Genomic DNA, 21,133 nt, shown 5'->3' on the forward strand with positions numbered 1-21,133 from the left:
AAAACAAATGCAGTCCCTGTCAGCCTGGAGCAGGGCTTGAGACAACATCCCAGAGAGAGGCTTCCAGGGGAGGCTGGAGGAGAAACACTCCGGCGGACAGAACAGGCAGGCACAGTCAGAGACTGCTTTTACACCTATACTCTGCCAGCATATTGCAAGTCAATTAGCCTTGAAGTATTATCCAGGCTACACTGCTAATGCCAGATTTTAATTCAGTGTTACTATTGGGCTGTTCGGACCAGCTGCCCACGGGTCAGTCCAGCCTGCTGTTGGTCACCACAAGTGACACCAGACCTGAGGTGTGCAGGAAAAGCAGGAAAATCTGCTATGCTATTTCCCTGCACCGTCTGACTCCATCTTTCTGTTGATCACTTTACTGACACAACCAGTAAGTTCACAAATCCAATCAAACATAGGGGAAGAGCCATATATTACAAAACTACCAGATGAGGAACCGAGAAGAGAAAAAATAAAGTTTGGGGGTTTTAATTTAAGCCCAGAGTCAATCTGAGAGGGATATGTAATAAATATATTAAGCAGATGTATAGTTCTGCAGTACCTCCACCGGCTTTATCTGACATGAATTTCTAATGCAATTGAATCTGATTTCACTTCCCAGTGATCTCATTTCAGTCACTGTCACACATCCCATCACTGCCCCATCGTGGGAGGCCAGTGATGCTGGCTAAGCCGAATGTCAGGCCAGCAGTGGCTGATAGCCCTACAATCTCCTTGGATGGGCTCAGCCCTGCAAGGCGCTGGGCTCTGCCCGGCTCAGCTGCAAGGGACGCGGGCCCTGGCGGCGGCTGATGCATCGCAGGAGTCACTGTTTGTGACTCCTAATGAAGTGTGAGTCAGCATCACCACTGTAAACTGTGTCCTGCAGAGCCTCAAATATAGCAACTCTGGCCCAGGATGGAAACAAGGGTAGTCAGACTGTTGTGAATTAAGTAAAAGCAAACTCAAGCTGAGACTTGAAAAGTGTGAACATTTTTACAGCGGGATTTTTTCTTTTCTTTTGAAAAAAACTGTCATTTTTCCATTTTATGATCTCAGCTGATAGGAGGGAAAAACAAAAAAATCCACAAGCATGACTACGCCATGTTGTCCCCCTTTCCTTTTACATTTCAAAGCTTTCTTTCAATGAACACCGTACTTTCCACACATAGAATTAACACAGCTGGAAGTGCATTAGAACTTGAAGGGGAGATCTCAGAAAGTCCCTCAAACCCAGAGGTGATGGACAAAGGGGCTACAGAAACAGGGAAATTAAGTGGCAGGGATCCAAGGATACAGAGCTTTGAGATAAACCTCCAATCACTCATAGCTATGAATGGTGAGTTACACAGGGGAAATGCTTCAGATTATGCTGGTTGGTTTGTAATATATAATCTGCAGATTATTTGTTATACAGATAATACAGTAAAAAATTTGGAGACATTCTAACTTTGTGGGGGACACTATGGTGAAAGCAGTGAGTGTTCAGCCCTTCTTGGGGTCTTGTCTCTCCTGGTGCACCAGGCACATACACACAGGGCTCCTGGAGCTCAGAGGTATATAAGTTTCTCATATTCATGAATTTCAAAGAGATCTGAGTGTTACATGCCTGCTGAACAGCAGGTCCAGGTTTCCATCTTCTTACTGTAGGTGCCAAAATAATGTGCTCAAACAGATTTGTAGAGACTATGCCAAAAGAGCATCCAGTGTGGTGAGAACACCTTTGCATGGTCCTTCAGAAGGATTTGGGGGGGGATCCTGGGCAGCATGAGCTGTGGCAGTCTGGAGCTATGACAACAGGGCTTAGCTCCAGGGACTCGCTCCTTGCAAGAGCCCTTCCACCAGCATCACCTTGCCCACATGCCATCACCCTCCATGTACCTTCATCTACCCTTCCAAAATGGAGCAAACAGAGATACAGTCACTCCAGTGTGCAGAGAGAGCATCACTGGGGGCACAGAAACACACCAAAGTTCGTATTTAGAGGACTCTATTACAGGTAGGCAGGTGGGTGTATATATCTCTGCAGATACATGGAGGAAGTAAAGGTGATGGAAAATCAATAGTCCATATGGTCTCTAGGAGTTGTCTGGCTCAGCTCCCCATCCCAACACAGCTACATTACAGCCAAATCTGATGGATGTTTAATGTGCTCTTAAGACTCCTTCTGTGCCAGAGACCCACAGTCTTCCCAGGTAACCTGCTCCCATGCCTCATCATCCAAAAACTTCTCTGTTTGACCTTGCTACTACACCTCAAGGCCCTCACTCTTTCCTATTCAGAATCTCAATAACACATTTCCCTTCCTCTCTTGCCCTTAAGGACCATGCCCCTGTGACCCTACACCCCTTTCTTCAGGCTGAACAGTCCAATCCATGCCTCTTGCCTCTCAGGTTGAATTTTCCAGGTTGGTAGACTGGAAATATGACTGGATCCCTTTCCCCCCATGGCATGGGGTGGCCCAGTTCTAGTTCCATTTCCATCTGAGGAACCATTTTCGACGGCTTCAGGTGAATAGGGAAAGGGAACTCCAGCACCAGGGGTTTCTTCAGGTCCTGAGCCTGGAGGGGAGAGGTGCTCTTCCCTCCCCCCACCCACGTGGTCCCATGGTAGCCACAGAGACAGCACACCGGGTGTGGAGAGGAGGCAAGAGAGAGTTTATTGTTGGGGGGGTTACATTTATAGGGTTAGGAGGATTCACAGAATAACCAATTACAGGTTGCAGGAAGGGGTTAACAACCAATAGGAAGGGGTTAAAAGGGGCCAATGAGAACACCTCGGGATATCTTCTCAGGACATTCCTGCATGGGATAACACTTGTTGTGGGAGGTGTTGGGAAGAAGAAGCATGTGTTTGCAAAGAGACCACAAAAAGCCATTTTAAGATATGTTTAAACAACAGTTTTCCCATATAATGCAGGTTTAGCGCTACAAATATGGTTGTCTTCTGGACCACCCCCAGCCTTCTTACAGCTTTCTGGTTGCATGGAGCCCACAGGTTGACTGCTCTAGGTGAGGTCTTTCCAGAGCCCAGGAGAATGGGATTACTTCACACCCATTGGAGGCGCTGCTCCAGCTTGCACATCTCAATAGGTGCACTTCTCAATATGCATACTTGGCCTTTTCCACAGCATACAGTCACCTCACATTTAGTCAGTGGTTCTCCAAATCCTCTCTGAGAAGAAACTGCCTGGCTACAGCTCCCAACCATCCCCTCTGCTCCTCTGACTTCCCTGCACATGTCCATGCCATGGACTGCCTCCAGGGAGAGGTAACTTGCACTTCTTCAATTCTCTCCTGTTTTTTTTCACCTCTCTTTCCTCTGTTTTGTCCAAGTAATTTTGAATTTAATCCTCTTCTCTGCCTTTATGCAATCTGCAGATTTAACAGACAGGTATTCTACCTAAGGAGTCCCAGGACTAAGGATGGAACTGAACAGAGCAGAGCACAGGAACACTTTGGCACTGTCCCACACAACACTGTTCCTCCCGGCAATGCATCATCCATAACTGGTCTCATGGAACATTACCCAAAAGGCTTTGAAATCACTGTATTCATCTAAGTCATGCGATCAATATTTGTAATATTTCCACAGCTGTTTTGAATGTAATTTGCTACAATTGCAGATATTATTTATCAGGAATAAAAGAGAAAAGGGAGGAAGACAGATTCCCATCTGTTAAATCCATGGTTTTCTCTGCATTGCCTGATGCTGTCTCTCATACCTGCCCAAGGAATTGCCACCCACAGAGAAGCCCAGAGGGAAACACATGGGAAATCACCAGGCCACTCTGCCACCTGTGTTGCTGTATAAGACTTGCATTTGTGCCTTGTAGATAGAGTGAGTTCAGAACAGCCTGAGGACAGAAACTGAGCTCGGTTGCAGATAGAGGTGATTGTTCAGTCTTACCCCAAAAGCATCTGTGAACCACCAGGCTTAGTCCTCCCACTGTACTCCCTCCCAGACCGGTCTGTGAGAACTATGACAAATTTTTTAAAAGTCAGCTCTGCCATTGCCCATACTTCCATTTGACAGCACAATTTGTGGATTTTTCAGGCCAGAGGGGATTGTTATATTTACCTTGTTTGACCTTCTTAAGCAATCTGGGCTCTCGTATTTCACCCGGAGATTTCCAGGAGTGAACCAAGTGATAAACACTTATAGATATCTCAAAAAATCCCTGTCTACCTGACAAGTTTGCTTTTCTATTGCTGGGAGTAAGTAGTTTGAGAAATCTAGTATGAGAAGCAAGATCCATTTTTCAATTTAAAGTCTGCTGGAATACAGAGGTTTCCGGTGGCTACAAGTTGGCATAAATTAATTCCCCAAGCATCTTGCTTCCATGAAACAAACTGCTTCCCATTTAAGACCCATCTAGAAAGTAAGACTTGGCAGTCCTATTAGTCCACTAATAGAAAAGAAAAAGTAAAAGGACAGCTTGTGGATAGGTAGGCAGTTACAGCACTAACTCAGAAGAAAATTAGCTTGGACAAGCTATCAAGAATTCTGCTTTATCGTTGTCCCTGAAATCAAAGACACTATCTTTGAAATCAGAGATAGCAATTTGTATATTGTTCATCTTCCATTCTCTAAAGCTGTCATAGAGCCTCTGCATACATGGGGGTCAAATGCATCTATAATCGCTTCAGTTTTACCTCCCTGTTTTTTTTTCCTCTGGAAGGATGATAGTGGGAACAGGAAGAGGGAATCTGAATTGCAATTTACAGAAAACACCAACCACAAATTAATTCAACAACTACGTATTTGATTTTGCCTTAAAAGCACATCCATCCCATGCTCTGCTCCACAGGCTTCAAAGACAGTATGTATCAACAAGATCATTGATTATGCCAAGACCAAATCGAGTAACTTCCTGAGAACGGAAAATAGTAACAAAAAATATCACCACCACAAAACCCCAGCGTACGATTAAATCTAACCTTATTCACGCTTCTTCAACAGGGATTCACACTTATTCACCAGCTTTGACAGGGATGAGACCAACCCCATAAAGGACATCTAGTCCCCCAACTACATGCCTTTTCTTGAGCCCTTCCACCTTGAGAGCAGAGCTGTTACAGACCTGGGGAAGCTAAGGAGTCCAAATGTCGGAAAAAACAGGCAATAAAGTCTCATATAGGCAGCCTTCTTAATTAAGTATTTTGATACTAAGAGCCAATTATTCCTTACAATGTCCCCGTGATTTTGCTGCCTTAGGGAAGGATGTTGGAAAACATTTGGGCAGAATTCACTTTGATGCTGCAAAAGGCAATTTTAGGCAGTCACCGTCGAGTTCAGCGGTCAAGGACTCTTGTCCTGTCTTAGGTTGCCAAAACAAATGTTCCCCTGGAAAAGAGAGCAGGCCTCCTGTCCCATCTCAGTCTTAAGCTCTGCCAGGGGACGTTTAGGTTGGATATTAGGAAGAAATTTTTTACAGAGAGAGTAATCAGAGACTAATTGGAATGGGCTGCCCAGGGAAGTGGTAGATTCTCCGTCCCTGGAGGTTTTTAAGATGAGACTGGATGTAGCACTTAGTGCCATGGTCTAGTAACCATGGTGGTGTTGGATCAAGGGTTGGACTTGATGATCTTAGAGGTCTTTTCCGACCCAGTTGATTCTATGATTCTGTGATCCCCCTTCTCATAGCTTTGAACAAACTTTGGGGAAAGATGCCAAATCTGATGCAAAATAAAAGCTAAGGCTGCTTTAAAGAACTGCCTTGCTTTGATCTAAATACATATTTCCTTTACAATCTGTTTCTATTTGCATCAGTTTGAGCCTTTATTTTAGGATCAGCTGGAACATCTTTTCTTTTTTTTTTCCACTGTAATTCTGACAGCAGTATGAAGTGTAAATAGCCATTGAGACACAGCGTATGCTCAACAGAGACACGTTTCTGTGTGGTCTTCCTACCCCCCCACACTGACAGCCAAGTTTTTGGTAGAACCTGGTGGAGGGTGGTGATGCACTCAGCCTGTAACAGTTTAACTGGGATCACAGCAGTATTCTTACTATGCACAGCAGTGTCTTTTGGAGGCTTCACAGGGTAAGCCGTCGATATGTAATAACATTGCATTGTGAATTATGGAGTTGCTGGAATCAATGGGATTTTGCATATTAATTGCAAACACACCCAAAAAGACAAAGGAATTTATTGGCTTAATTAGTGTTTCAGCTCTAATAGCATTCAGGCTTCATTCTCACACAAATTGATAAATAGCAGCAGCGTTACTCCTCAAGGATACTCTGCCTTTTGAGAGGGGATGCTAGTTTATGATCCAAGCTCTCTCAGCTGAAATGATGCACTCAGCAGGAGCTTGGAGGAGTTGAGCTTCAAAGGTATTTGCCACCTCTTTTTCCTAAGCAGATTGCTAGATGCTGGCAAAAGGGGCTGCCCTACCCTCTCCGCAGATGGTAATGGTGTTTTGTCTGAAAGGCATTTACAGAGTGACACTTACTGGGCAGGACAAAAAAATGGACCTGGACCATTTCCACCTCTAGGGTACAAAAACTGAGATTCATTATCATACATCCCCAAACAGTACCTAACCAGTTACCACAATGGCAACCCAAGGGAAGCTACCTGTAATGTACTTAAGGATTGATTCTGACTCCAAGGATACTGAGAAAAATTAAGTTTGAGAAGAATTAGATAGGTGTACCTGGAAGCAGACTTTGGCCCTTGGGCTCCCAGCTCCCAAGAAGCACAGCTCCATGAAAAATAAGGTGCTAGAATGGGAAGCAAATGTCAAGAATTCAGCTGTATACCAAAACAAAACAGATATCCACCTGGATCTGCTCTCCATCACCTCGTGCATTCACATGCTGCAGCACAGCATGACTGATGCAAAGTTTCAGGAACAGCATTACAATAATGAGGGAAGAGCAAGACACTACCTGAAAAGCAGCTTCTTCCCCATGGACTTAAAACATTTTCTGCATTATCATACCACTGAAACTGCACCTTAAAGCTAATAACCAACAAAGATTCATTGTTCATAAAGCCTGTGCTCACATCTTCAAACAAGTTATTCTCCCGGGCATTCCTCCTCCCCATTCTCAGCAGCAGACCTCTCCTCCTTGGGATGGGGATCACATCACAACACTTAAGTGATAAGCAATTTGTTGACAGAGAGAAATGTCACCAAGAAAACATTTCAGCTGCATTCAAGACCAGGGCTGGGTACCGTTTTTTGTTTGTTTTTCTAGACATGATCTGGCAGCTGCAAGCAAAACGAAGAGCCAGAATCATGTGAATGTGCCCTCGCTGGGAGAAGCACAGCCAAAGGCTGCAGGCAAGCCATGCTCTCTGTGTCACCGTGCTCAGAGAGCACTGGAGGAAATAATCCTGCATTAATAGGGCAGCAGATCACAGAGATCAAACAGGCCTTTTCTGTTTCTATCCTAGTTCATGCCAAAAAAACCAAATGGGAGCAAATGTACAAAAAGAGGGATATGCCATCAGCCCCCTGTGAAGAAAATGTACTCCCATTTAATAGAATACAGAGCTGTGCCAGGCAGCTTAATGGTTAATCCAGGCTATTTTATAATAGGAAGGACCAAAAGAAGATGGGTATTTGTGGTTTCCTCTTCAAGAAAACAAGGTCATCACTCATAGCTCCCTCTGAATTATGCTCTGCAAAACCTTGAGAGAGCCTGCTGAGCACCCTTTGGCAGGGGCCAGGACACAACAGTGGCTTGCCATCTTTCAGGTTGTGACCTGAAACCACCAGCTCTCAGAGCCTCAGCCTGAAATGCAGCAGGAAAAAAAGGGAATTCCAGTGTATGTTCAAGCCTGGGACACCAAATGATACCCCAGGCTCAACTTCTCACCTACCCAGGAGGCAATGCCCCTGTACCCCAGGCTGTTCCAAGAAATGAGCCTCTTTGTAACTTACCATTGAGACAAGTAACAAACTAGTCCTTAAGGGAGAGGAATCAGGAGCTCAGCCCCTTCAATTTTTAATTCCCCTGCCTCAATTCCCCCCACAGCCTCCAAAAACAAAGCTCATTCAGGGCAAGTGGGCCTAAGGAAGAGTGAAGCATCTCCTCCACTGCTGCTGTGGCACCTGCTGTGTGAGCAAGGGATTTACTTCTGAACTGGCATGGGCTTGGTCTAGAGAAATGGGCTCCCATTTGTATATTACCTTCAGTTTATAAACAAGCTGAACCTCTTTCTGCCATTTAAACGTGAAACCAGCTGAGAGCAGGCTCTCACCCGTAAGTGCCTGGGTGTCCACATGGTAACAGTTTACCTCTCTTGTCTGTAATTAATCTTCCAAGTCTCTGCATGATGTAGACATTTACAGTAAAAAAGACCAAACACCTTGCAGTCTCAAAGTCAGTGAAGATTCAGTTAGTCTTTATTTTATTCTGACAGGCTCCTTTATCCCAGAGACAATACTAAGACACAGGATTTTACCAGGATTTTTTCCCAGAGTTCATTCCAATCACAGTAAGGAAAAAAATGGCATGTTACAAAAAAAGGTATTTAACACAAACAGATTTGAAATAGATTTATACACCATTTCACCTCTGTCTGTCACAGATCCCTTAATATAATTAGTCTGTGGCATAAACAGAAAAAAGGACACATGAGCATCCACCAAAACCCATTGTCCCTACTTTGTGAGTGCACAAATTAAACCCATCCAGGCACCATAAGCCACTGGAGAAGCCAAGCAAAAAGATAAACAAGCATTAAGTCACCAAGAAAAATGTCCAGAGTTAGTTTCAAAAGCAGCAAGATGAAGACCAAAGCATGGTTCAATGCACACGTGTTAAGCCATGTGCACAGAAAGCAGCACTTTGCTTTTCTAACAGCAAAAGGGAAAGAGGAGAACCCAGACACGGGGCTGTTCTGTCCTGCTGTGGGCCTGTGAGCCCCACTGACCCAGGCACTACTTTACAAGGAAATGAGCAACAAGGAGAAAATCTGCAAACTGACATTCTGAAAAACACAGAGGCACCACACTTCACGTGGGACACCAGACTCCAGGTGCTCTTGCAGCACAGGTTTGTCAGAAAACTCTCTACACTGGCTGGTGACACCTCAGCCCCAGCAGCTCACCTACTTCACTTAAGCCAAGGAAGGATTTCCTCACCCATCTCCCTAGAGACTTGCCAGGAGTTTTCCAAGCCAACGAAGGCCAAAACAGAAGAAAACAAGTGTCCAACCACAAATACTGGCTTGGGCTTGCAGGAGAGCAGAGTAACCTGAACACCTTCCTCCAGGGAACAACCACAGACCAGGGGTGGTTGGCACTCCTCTCAGGGGTCTCAGCAGCATCCCAATTGCCCCTTCCACTGTGTTTTGTGCACTTCAATGTTTCCCCGCTCCTCTCTACTCCAGGGTTCCCTTCCCTAGCCAGTGCTGACCAGACACAGAATAAGGTTTCACTAAAATCAGGGATCTGCTGCTACAGTATCTAAGTTACTTTGACCAGACGAACAGCCCCTTCTCTTTGTGCCATGAAGAACCCATGGACCATTGCCAAGGGGAAGACAACTCAGTTAAAGCCCAGAGGGCTACAAGCCTGCTGCAGGCTGCTTGCTGGGCTGTACATGACCCTTCTCTCACCCACAGACACCAGCAGCACAGGGACCACCATCTCTATCTGCAGCGCTGCCTCTGCTTTTCTGGATAACTGCACCACTGAGCACTGAAGTTTTTCATCTCCCAATTGCTTTTCCCTATGTTACTTCAGAAAAAAACACAACCCACACACTGAGCTACTACCAAGATGAGTGGGACAGAGGAGCCTGTTCAAGCACCACCGCTGCAGATTCTGGGTGAGAGCCATCAACCCCCCACAGAGGCAATCTCGGAAGACCCTGCAATGAGGAGAGGAAACAAAAAAGCCTATGAGCAGCCGAGGGAGACATTCATTCTATCGATTGTGTAAACTGTCAGTGGAGGGGCAATGAGCGGTTTTTTTTTTTTTGTTTCTATCCTGGGGAATAATCCAGCCTGATAATTAGTACATAAGAGGTAAGTGGAAAATGAGACATCTAGTGAGGGTGGTTCAAGCCTCCTCATGACATTGATAATGTGCAGATACATAGATCACTGTCGGGGCAAACCGCCACTGTGAGCCTGTGTCTTCCCATTGCCTCATCAATCCATCATCCGCTTAGCTACTGACACCTTGGCAGGCACACACCGCCAGCCCTGCATTTGAATTGAGAGGAGCAGGCGCCACCAGGGAATACAGATTTAAAAATCTAAGATTCAAATTTGTTTAAGTATTGTGAACAGCAATTCCCTTGCAAGGCATCTTCATTGCCCTTTTGCCAAGGGGGAACAGTTGGGTCTTTGTTAGAAGTACAAATTGCTTCTTAATGCAAAGGATAAAGCACAGCCCAGGCACCTCCTTAGAATTCCTCCTGGCTCCTGCTAATGCTGCTGCATGTCAATTTTAATTTTTTGAAATTTAAACCAAGGGCTTTGTGTCTAAGCTCCATTTCATTGAAGGAGGGGGGAGGAATAGTCAAAAAGGATTACGGATCCACTGGGAATTGAGGATCCATAGCAATTATACTTCATTTGGGTCTCAGACACTGGTTTTAATCATATTCTAAATAGTACAAATCGACAACACATTAGAGATTGATAAGTGTCTAACACATGTACCTGGTTATGAACTCTGCTTCCCTTGACTAGGATTTTTTTGTTTGAGGACAGTTTTGAGAGTTTGAGGACAGGATGAAGGAATTGCTTTCTCTCTTTGACCCTCCTCTTCCAGCCAATGAGTAGAAAATACCCACCAAGGACCAGGTAGGAGACAGAAGCGACTGTAATAACTCAGTCATCACAGGGCTGCCCCAAAGTGGGGCTGGACCAAGTCCAGCCAACTGGGTTCCCCTTCCTCCTGCAACATCAGGGCAGGGGAAAAGCTCCAGCCTTGGCAGAGCTGTTTTCAGTCCAGTTCCTGTCTCTCTTGTGAAACTGCACTAAAGCTGCAAAGGGCAGAAAAATAAGAGGGAGGTAAGATCTTCAGAAGGAAAAAACAAAATGACAAGACAGTAAAATGAAACTAAGTTCTTGTGTAAACCAATTTAACTGTTTTAGCTTCACCAATTTACCCAAACTAAGGAGGTTACCTACTGGGGTGATGATGAAAGAGGCACCTCCTACACCAAAGGCTCAGAACCACACGCACTAGTTACACACCTGTGCATTGTTAAAAAGACACAGAGTGGCTGGAATTTACTGAGGACATCAGAAGAAAACCTTTCTAAATGGTCTGAATTTGTCTGTCTTGAGCAAGCTTTCTCTCCTAGCCCATCTCAGGCACCAGTGCAGACCCACTACAGTTAGGTGTGGTTTCCAACCCATACACACACTGCAAGTGCGAGGGTTTAGACAGACTCTCTCCCCTGCTGCCTCCTTGCATTTGTCAAGCATGTTACAGAAACACGGCTTTCCATAATCACTGATTAAACTGCTTTTCCTGTACTTTGTTAACCTGTAGATCAGGTTCAAACCCAGTAAATCTCTTCAGGATAGCTACTCCACACCCCCACTTTCACCTCTTGATGACAGTGTGTCTCCTTTTTACAAAACTGTGCAAAGGTGAAGCTTTTTTTCCTCTCCCTCTGCTTCTTCCCAACTCCCCTGAACCATAATCAAGACTTAGGCAAGGTGCCCCATCCTTTAAAAAAAACCTTTAAATTTTGCTGCAAACCTAAGGGACCAAAGTGACCCCCTCCTCTACCCACCCTCCTGTGGCAGCACTACAGTGCTCCTTTGCAGCACTGGAAGAGACAGAAAGCAAAAAGGCGTTGTCTAAAAACATAATTTAATGTGATATTTTGGTGACTGTGGTCAGCAACCAAATTCTTTTGCAGACAGAAACAGGTTTGACGTTAATGACACCATCATTCACATGAGCATTGCATAGCACAGAAAGAAAAGTTTACACTTGACCCCGTACAAAGCAGCAGAGGAAAGAACAGTTATGGCCCAGTCCCACTTCGCAATAGTCGATCTGAAAATTCATCATCGTAATTAATACTTTTTTGATGAAAAAATGTGACTGGTTCAAATTCCATATGTGGCACAGTCTGAACTCTGGGCTCTTTTAAACCCTCCAGGAACCACTTGAGAGTTTTAAGCTGCCGAGTTCCTCGTGTGACACACAAAACACTCAGGCTGACAAAGGGAGAGGGCAGTCAGAAGAAATGCGGGAGAGTAAAGAAGGGGATTGCTTTGTTTCACTTCTATTTCATTTCCACAGGAGTAAAAATAAAGACATACAAACTGATAATGACGCTAAAGTGACCTGTGGAGACAGTGGATACCAGCAGAACAGCAGCACGATGGGATACGGAAATGCCAAACAGCCCCACAAGCATCAGTGGCAGGGCCAGTTGTGTCATGTTGCTTGTTGTGTGTTAATCGGGGTATAAAAGAAAGCCAGAGAAAGTGCTGTACTTATTGTTGTTGCCTCCGTGTGCTTTGCCTCCATCCAGCTTGACGTATACTTCGTCGCCGGAGTCCAGGTGCAGCACCACGCTGTTGCTGGCATAGTCATAGTTCTGGTCTGCATCCTGGGCGATGGCACTGGCCCGCACCTGCCAACACAGCCGCTGGGCACGTCAGCCCCCCTAGCCCTTCTTCCCCCGCGTCTCCATTAGCTCCCCGAGCCACTCTTCCACAGCCCCTCCACCAGCCTCCCCAGCCCCTCGTTTCCTCCCTCTTCATCAGTTCCCCGAGTTCCCCTTTTCCGGCCCCTCCGTCAGTTCCCCAGGAGCCCCCCTTCTCCAGCCTCCCCACTACCACCACGTCCTCCCTCCCTCCCCTCTCCTCGCTTCTCCTTCTCCTCCTCCCGGCACTAAAGTTTGCAAGCCGAGAGTTCGGAATTTGTCGCGGCTCTAGAGCCTCTCCCGCGGAGCAGCCCCGCCCCGACGGCGCGGAGGATGCTCCAGCCGCTCCTCTTCCCGGGAGCGGCCGCGACCGGTGCCTCGGGGGGGCGACGGGGCGGGGGCAGGAAAGGGACGAAAGGTGGCCCCGGGGCGGGGAGGACGCGCGGGGGAGCGGCGGAACCCACCTGGCCGTTCTTGCAGAGGTCAGCCCACATGCTGGTGCCGTCGCCGCCGCGCATGAGGATGTGGTAGGTGAAGAAGTAGATGCCGCGCACCTGGCAGGTGAACTTGCCGCTGGCCGGGTCGTAGTGGTTGCCCAGGTTGGTCACCACGTCGTCGAACTTGAGGACCTCATAGCCCTCGTGGGGGCTCTTCAGCCCCACGTAGAAGGCGATGCGCGGCCCGCTGAAGGCGGCGCTCAGCCCTCCCGCCGCCTCTCCGCCCGCCGCCGCCCCGCCGCCGCTCCCGCCGCCGCCCGCTCCCGCCAGCGCCAGCCCGGGCAGCCCCGGCTTGCCCGCGTCCCCCCGCTCCCCCGGCGGGCCCCGCGGCCCCGGCGGCCCCGGCTCCCCGGGCGGCCCGCGGGGGCCCGGCTTGCCCGGCCGGCCCGGCTCCCCCTTGGGTCCCTGGACGAAGGGCGGCGGGGGGTTGGCGCCCAGGTCCTGCAGGGCCTCCACGGCGGCGGTGCTGCCGGGGCCGGGCGGCCGCCCGCCGCTGTACGGGTCGCAAATCATGCGGCAGGTGCCCATCATCTCGTAGTGGGCGCCGGTGTCGGCGGGCGCCTGCAGCAGCAGCAGGGGTACGGCGACCAGCAGCGCGACGGCCATGGCCAGGGCGAGCCCGGCGGCGGCCAGCAGCCGCCTCCTCCGCTGCCAGAGCCGGGCGGCGGCGGCGAGCAGGTCCTCCTTGCCGTGCGAGGCAATGGTGGCGCGGGGGGCCGGTCGCTCCCTGCGGGGGGACGGCAAGAAGAGGCGGTGAGACCCCGCCGCCGGCGCCTCCCCGCCCGGCCCCCGCCTCAGCCCGCCCGCCGGCCGGCCGGGAGCCCCGCCATGCCGAGAGCCGCCCCGCTCCGCTCCGAAGGGACGCGGCGCCCCGTCCGCCCGGCGGGGCTGGGCGGGCGCGGAGGGCGGCGAGCGGGCGCCCGGCTCTGCCCCTCGGCCCCGCGGGGGGGACGGGCCCGCCCGCCCCCGTCGCCGCCCCGACGTGGGGGGCGCGGAGCCGGGAGAAGCGGGGCGGGGCGGGCGGACCCACCTGCGGGGGGCCGGGGCGGAGCCGCCGGGGGGGCTCCGGGGCGCCGCCGTCGTTGCGGTCCGCGATGATGCGCCCGTCTGCCGCCGCCCGACCGCCCGCAGCGCCGAGCGCCGGTGGCGGCGCGGCCCCTCGGGCGGGGCGGGCGGAGGGGAGGGGAGGAGAGAGGCGGCGGGGCGTCCCGCACGTCCCCGGGCACTCCGGCCCCCCTCTGGCACTGCTGAGAGGCGGGGGGACCGCGCCCGCCCCGCCGTCACCGGCGGAGTCACTGCGGGTACCGCCCAAACTGCGCCCCGCTGAAAGCGGGACGGTCGGGAATGCATCGCGTTGCCCCGTTCACCTGCCGCCAGAAACTGCTTCCTCCCGGCATCCCTGCATCCCTTCATCCCTCTCTGTCCGCGGCTGCCCGGACGGCGGCCGGAGCCCCTGTCCCGCCGGGATGAGCTCCCTGCCGCCGCCGACCCGCACCACTCTCTGCGGGAGGGGGTCGGGGAAACCCCCGCGCAGGCAACAGGTCACCCTGGAGTGTTCCCCGTGGCTTCCTCGGGCTCCCCCCGTCCAGCATCGGCGGCCCAAAAAAAGAGCGGGACAACATCGCGTGTGGATCTTGCTCCTCAACACATCCAAGTGTAACCAAATCCGTTACACCCGTCCCGGTCTCCCGAAGGCAGGCAAGGCTTGCCAAGTGGAAGGGGAGCCCTAGAAAGAAATACCTTTAGCAGAGTTCATGTTGGATTACAGCAGAGTGTTCTGTAGGTTTCCCTGCGTAATGACGGGTCCAAATCAAGAGTTTTTTTCCCCAGAGGAAAGTGTGGTTAATTGCCTTTGATTTTCCGAGTAAACGGTGGTAGCACAGCGGGAACCCTGGAATCGTTAACTGCCTGCGGGGATCTCCCCTGGAGAGAAAGTTGGGATCTTACCCACGCGTCTCCGAGCGGCAGGTTAAGCACCCGTCCTGGAAGGAAACAAAAAAGCCTAACTGTGATTACACGGACTGCCTCAGGGCAACATTCCGGTGTCCCCCGCTCCCTTGCTGTGTAAGAAGGGTCATTTCCCAGCGGGTTCGCCAGAGCTGAAGGCAGTCTGTTTGGTCTTAAAACAGGCAGAGCTGCAGGTCGAAGGGAGCGAGCCACCCAGTCTGATCCAGCGTCTGCTGGAACTGATGGCCTGGAGGCATCGTGTGCAAATGGGAACATACAAGCTTCTTCCAAGAACTGTAGAAATGCTCTAAAAGGACTTGAGACTCTTTTGTTAGCTTTCCTTGAAATTTAAAGGGGGGACGTCAAGATTTTCCTGTGTGGAGTGCACACACTTCAGGACCAGATCTCAGCTCAGTTACATCCCTGCATGCGTCCAGCATTTTTCCTGGAGTTATTCGGGCTTCACTCTGCTGCTGCTGAGATCAGGATTCAGCCCTGCCCCTCAAGTCTCTCTGATTATTTTCCCCCACATCTATGTATTTAAAGCTGGAAGGGAAATTAATCTTGTAAATTAAAACCTTTCCCTGAGAATTGTATAGATAGTCATATTAAAGTAACCATGTCTATTACTTAGCACAGTGGAGCTAAATGTTTTAAGAGACAACATGGTGACGAAGATGTAAGTCCTTTTCCTCTCCTCTGAATTATGAGTTGCATCCCACAGAGTTATTTTAAGCCCCTACACTTGTCTAAAGCCTTGTAAAATGATTTCTAATAGTTGTTTCTGTTCCAGCCTTAGTATAATTTTCCATATATTAACTGTGCTAAATACAAATAAATTCCCAAATAAATTACACTGCTTTGCTGATCATCCCTACTTAAGCTTCTGTTAATTTCCCTTTTGTTCTGGTATTTGTCACTACCTCGGCTCTCCCTGTGTACGTGAATCCTTGCTATTCCCTCAGAGCTCTGCAAACCCCCTAAAGTGACTGTTTAATCTGCTGTTTTCCAAAGGCAGCAGCCACACTGTAGCTTTTCTAACCCTTTTCTCAGTAATTAAGTTCTTGTATCATTTGGTCTCTGTTGCAACTTCCCTATTTGCAGCAACTCACTTGTATAATGAGGTGACCGGGTGACCGGTACTGGGAACTGTATTCCAAATAGAGGCTCCCCAGCCCCTTCTGCAAAGCCAAAATCATTTTATGTGAGGGGGTCTGTTATTCCCACGGATCAGCAAGGACAGACGAAGAAGAAATATATTCTAGCTTTCTGCAGGACAAAATTGGCGCGGTTCTTAACAAGGAGGGTTAAGCGCTTGAACAAGTAGGCAGAGAAGATTACAGAGATATCAGCAGTTAGATTAGGTGTCAAATTCTGGCAGTCTTGTTTGGGAATAATTTAATCACTCCTCTGTGATGTGGTGAGATGGACTGATCACCGAGTTAATCCCTCTTCAGATTGCTTTAAGGTAAACACAGTGTGACTTTAATGTATAATTCCAGTAGGATCTATATTCCTGGAGACCTGGAGTTACTGCCTGACTGATGTAATGCATCTTGTGCCCCAAGGTGTAGTAGCACTGTGATCGCTGAGGCAGCTGGTACGACTTTCTGATCCTACAATAATAATTAGGAATATAGTTGCAAAAAGGTACGTGGCAACACTCAGTTTACAATTTTGATACTTTAGGAGCTTGGTTTCCATATGCAATGGCATACACCACAGCAGTACAAGGAGCAGGGAATTACCAAATCAGCTAGTCAGGCAGTGTTGGAAGTACTGCCTGCCTTGCAAGTAGGTACCTTTCATAGTTTGAGATGATAAGTACCAAAGCCCCTCTTAGAGTTTGGCACTTCACAGCAGGCTGCTCAGGCCTGGCAAGACTCAAGTGCCTTGGACACGCCCAGAGAGGGATAAGGGCACCCACAGAACATCCCTGGTGAAACACAAAGGGTGTCTGGACCTTGACGTTAGATGATGGCTGAGCAGGAGCTTTGGTGATTGCTGCTGTTGGCCAAAGCAATAGTTAAGCACCGAAAAGCTTATGTGGATCTAACTTGAAACTCAATTTTCAGATGTGCTGTCAGTCAGTCAGTCAGTCATGGCTGGGCTTCGCGAATGAAGATTTGGGAAGGGCTCTACCCACGTTTGTTACAAGCGCGTTGGTGGCTAAAAAGGCCGATACAAGATAGGCATGACCGGTTGCAAAAGGCACAGCAGAAAGACTCCTTAGATGGTGTATTCTGCAAGGCATGATTCTTTCTGCGTTGTCTTTTCTCCTCAAGGGTGATCCTGTGTGCTTTCTCAAAAGCATCAGCTGCGTTATAGATGGTGTGTCTCCAGGCCTCCCGATTGGAGGCCAGAGTAGACCAGTTATGGTGATCAGTATGGCCAAGGCTGAGATGTTGTTTCAGGGAGTCTTTGTACCTTCTCTTTGGGGCTTCTCTCATGCGGCAGCCGGTGGCAAGTTCACCATAAAGCAAGATTTTAGGGAGGTGGTGGTCCTTCATCCTGGAGATGTGCCCTGCCCAGCACAGCTGTGTTCTCAGCAACATGGCCTCAATGCTTGTGACTGCTGCCTGTTCTAGAACAGATGTATTGGTCACATAATCTGGCTGCGGCAGGAGAAAGGAGAGAGAGGGGGAGCCTTGCCGGCAGGTACTGCGCCCCCATGGAAGAGGAGAGGGGAGTTTTGGAGCACACAGAGGTTTGCCATTCCAGGTTTGGGGGGGGAGAGGGAGGGAGAAAGGAGGGGAAGGGGAGGGGGAGGAAGAAGAGCTGAAGGGTGTTGAGCAGGCCAAGGGGGTCCTCCGACTGGTGGGAGGGAGAGTGGGACAATCCTGTATGAAATGTCGCAGGTGAGCAGTGCGCCTGAAGATACGTGGTAACACAGTGGGGTAAGGATAAGGTCAAGGTGGATAATGGGTTCTTTTAGAGTGATAGGGGTCCCGGCCAGGCTGGGGCCTTGAAAGGCACCCCAGCCTTGGATGGGTACGGAGGCCAGAACGGTTGGTTTGTTTGTCTGTTTGTTTTTGGTTCACCTGCAGCTACTGCCCAGGTTCGGCATGTTCTGGATATATTTGCTTTGCTCTGTTACATTCTGGAAAGGTGGACAGGACAAAGGGTTGTTCCTGGGTATCTCCTTGAGATCGTGTATAGATAGGTGATAGTAAAGTAGGAAATTAAAGACTTGCCCAAGATGTAGTGTAAAGACTAAGGAACCTCACTCCTCAGGGAAGTACTTGACAGGTCAGACACAGTTCCCAAATTTAGACAGCCAAGAACCCAGACACTTTGGATTGCAGCTCCAAAATTCAAGGGACATATTAATTTCCATTCCTTAATTTCTGATTCAAGGGAGAGTTACCCACCTTGGGTTGCTAGTAACCTTCAAAAGATGTCATGGTTCATTAGATCCATTTCCCACAGTCATTCTGGAGTGTCTGTTGGATCAGGCCTCTCATGACTATTGCATACACTTAGTACATACAAGGCAGTTGTATATCTGTATATCCCATACATACCTGGCATGTTGGAGGCTTGTTCCAGTGTTTTACTGCTTACCAGATTTGGAGCAGGTTTCTTAAATTATCTTTCCAGTCTTCCAGGAGAGTTGTCTCAGCCTTCTAGGTGCAGGATGTTGTGAGTTGGATTTTCTTCAGCTTGTTCTCTAGGATTTATTCTGCTGTAAAAATAGTGAAATATTCACAGGGGCAGAGGAAGGAAGAATAATTCCACAGGCTGGTTATGCCCCCTCCCAAGAGACACAAAGAAAACAAGCTGATGACTGAAGGAGCTCAGGGATGAGCTTTCAAACCACGTCTGTCCCCAGGTCTGAGCCACCTTATAGGACATGAGCAGAGTCTGTCCATCCCGAGGCAAACACAGGACACTCCTCCAGGCTGTTGTTGGCCATCTGTATTTCACAGGGAGGTTTTCAGCAGGGTAACAAGGAGGAGATCTGAGTTCAGCTTGATTTGCTGCCTGAGAAATACCTACCTGTGTTCCCTGAGGGACTACCAAAACCTTCTGAGGTGCAGGATACTCAGGGGAGATGGGGAGAGTAGGGAGGAGAGCACTGCATGCCCTTACACTGAATCTGTTCCTCTTTGCTTAAAAAGAATTAAAGATTCATTGAGCTATAAGAAGAGGAAGACCAAAGGTGAGTATAATTTTCAGTTTAGTGGTGAGAGCACCTACTTGATCTGGAGTTTCAGTCTTCCTCCAAGAGCTGTTTGTGAATTCCAGTCAGGAAGGTGAGGTGCAAATGCAGTGTGAAAGAGTGGGTGGCTTTGGCACACACAATTCCTCTTCCTGGAGGACCATCCCAACTGCGGAACTAAGGACTCTTCTGCACTGTCTTGCTTACTTTTCTCTCAGAAGGTTTACTCTTTTTTTTTCCCCTCTCAGCTGCACATTCTCAGCACAAACTGAGTTCGTGAACTGAAGCAGGTGGTTTGTTCCACATCCAACAAGAGCTGACCCAACCAAATCCATAACCCTGGCAGGACTCAGGAGGACTCAAATCCACTGAGGAGACGGAAGTTCCATGCACATGTCCAAGCTGACTGTTGTGCATTTGAGGTTCTTGGAGATTGAAGGTAGGTACCTCTGGAGTTAAGTGCCTCTAGGATTGGACAGGAGCTGAAGGAACCGTTTTACTTCAATGCTGGATTTAGGTGTTTAAATTCTGCTTTAATTCCTTCTTTTGGCTCTTTTTTTTGGATTTAGCCATTAACTTAAAAATGTAAGAACATACCAGCTCAGACACCTTATTTGGCAAAAATGTCAAGATCAAAGTAAGTCTATACTGATACTTCTCTGGTATTTTCTCTCAATTTCCAACGATCTATGGCTTAAGGACTCCCTGAACCACGGTAAAATACTTTTGAGAAGCTGAAATCAAGATTACTGTGAGTAAAGGCAGAGTACCCTTGCATGAGTACCCTCACACATCCCAGTGGTAGCTTTGTTTTGCTATCCTTTGTCATGATTGATGTAAGTTATGGATAACATTACCCTCTGATCCTCTGAAGTGCTTCATTCCTTGCCTTTATCACATCACGAGATATTTCTCCTTGCTGTAATTAACTATCTGGAACCCCATGTATTCAACAGCTAGTAAAACATAATACATGTAATCCTTACACTAAAATGTTCGCGTTTCATGCTGAAAGCAAATTTGAATCTGTTAATGTTTAGAATATGTATAATGTTATTTCCTTTCACAAAATATAAAATATAATGATACTGATTATTTTTGCTTAATGGAGGGAAAAGTTTAGAAATGGTTAGACTTCCTGTGTTAACTGCCATCATTCCCCAAATATACTGTGCGCTTCTTTTTGACCTTAGCTGGGATTTCCAACAGGACTAGTCTTAACAGTACAAAGCTGAATTTAGTCCCATGTGATGGACCGAGTGGGTACATGGGATCCTGCACAGCAGCAAAAGCATTTTATTCCATAGAACAAGAACAGAAGCTGGCCCTTGTCTCACGGCAGAGTTGCAATAGCCCACAGGTGCTTGTGCTGCTGTAACAATACATAAAATTCCACTCATACAGCCAGAATCAGCCCCCTTGTACTGGCACAGTATCTGTTAGAGATCCTGCACAAGGAGAAGCTTGCGTGCAATCCAAACAGACACTGCAGTTGGATGGGCTTTATTGTGTGTATCGATCACTGTGAACCGCTGCTATTTGCACTTTGCCATATCCACTTTGTCTTCCAGGGAAGACAAAATCTGCTGACTCTCCCTCTGAGAGGGGGTGTTTGGACAAATACATTTGGGTGTTTACAAGAGAGCAGTTCACAAACCCCAGAGCTGCATTCAGAGCACTGTTTGGAGAAATACCAAAAGGTGTGCAGAGGAAAACCAAATGCCTTCGTATCCCCAAAACAGGTACTGTTCACCAAACTCAGGACAAATCACCCTGTGTTTTCTGGAAAAAATCAATCAGAGCGACTGAACCTTGCTTCCCACTTTTGCCCCAGTGGGACTTTTGCCCTTGCCTTGTCTCAGAGCAGGGTCACACCCTGAAGTTCTGTGAGAACAGAACAACCTCAGACAATAACTAAAGCTCGTGTTGAAGATACCTGGTC

At 48.4% G+C, this 21,133-nt stretch overlaps 1 protein-coding gene across 1 annotated transcript; it reads right to left on the reverse strand.

Annotated features, from left to right (window-relative positions):
- Window positions 1-8,362: 8,362 nt before the first annotated feature.
- On the reverse strand, window positions 8,363-14,297 carry C1QL2 (complement C1q like 2). The gene is made up of 3 exons (XM_051786604.1): window positions 14,113-14,297; window positions 13,050-13,809; window positions 8,363-12,573 (listed from the first exon to the last, which is right to left on the reverse strand). The coding sequence occupies exons 2-3, from the start codon at window positions 13,686-13,688 to the stop codon at window positions 12,394-12,396; spliced, it is 819 nt and encodes a 272-aa protein (XP_051642564.1). The 5' UTR covers window positions 13,689-13,809; window positions 14,113-14,297; the 3' UTR covers window positions 8,363-12,393.
- Between the last annotated feature and the right edge of the window lie 6,836 nt (window positions 14,298-21,133).

The sequence above is a fragment of the Manacus candei genome, unplaced genomic scaffold (genome assembly GCF_025592945.1).
Source record: "Manacus candei isolate 608988 ecotype Guabito, Panama unplaced genomic scaffold, ASM2559294v1 h1tg000023l, whole genome shotgun sequence".
NCBI lineage: Eukaryota > Metazoa > Chordata > Aves > Passeriformes > Pipridae > Manacus > Manacus candei.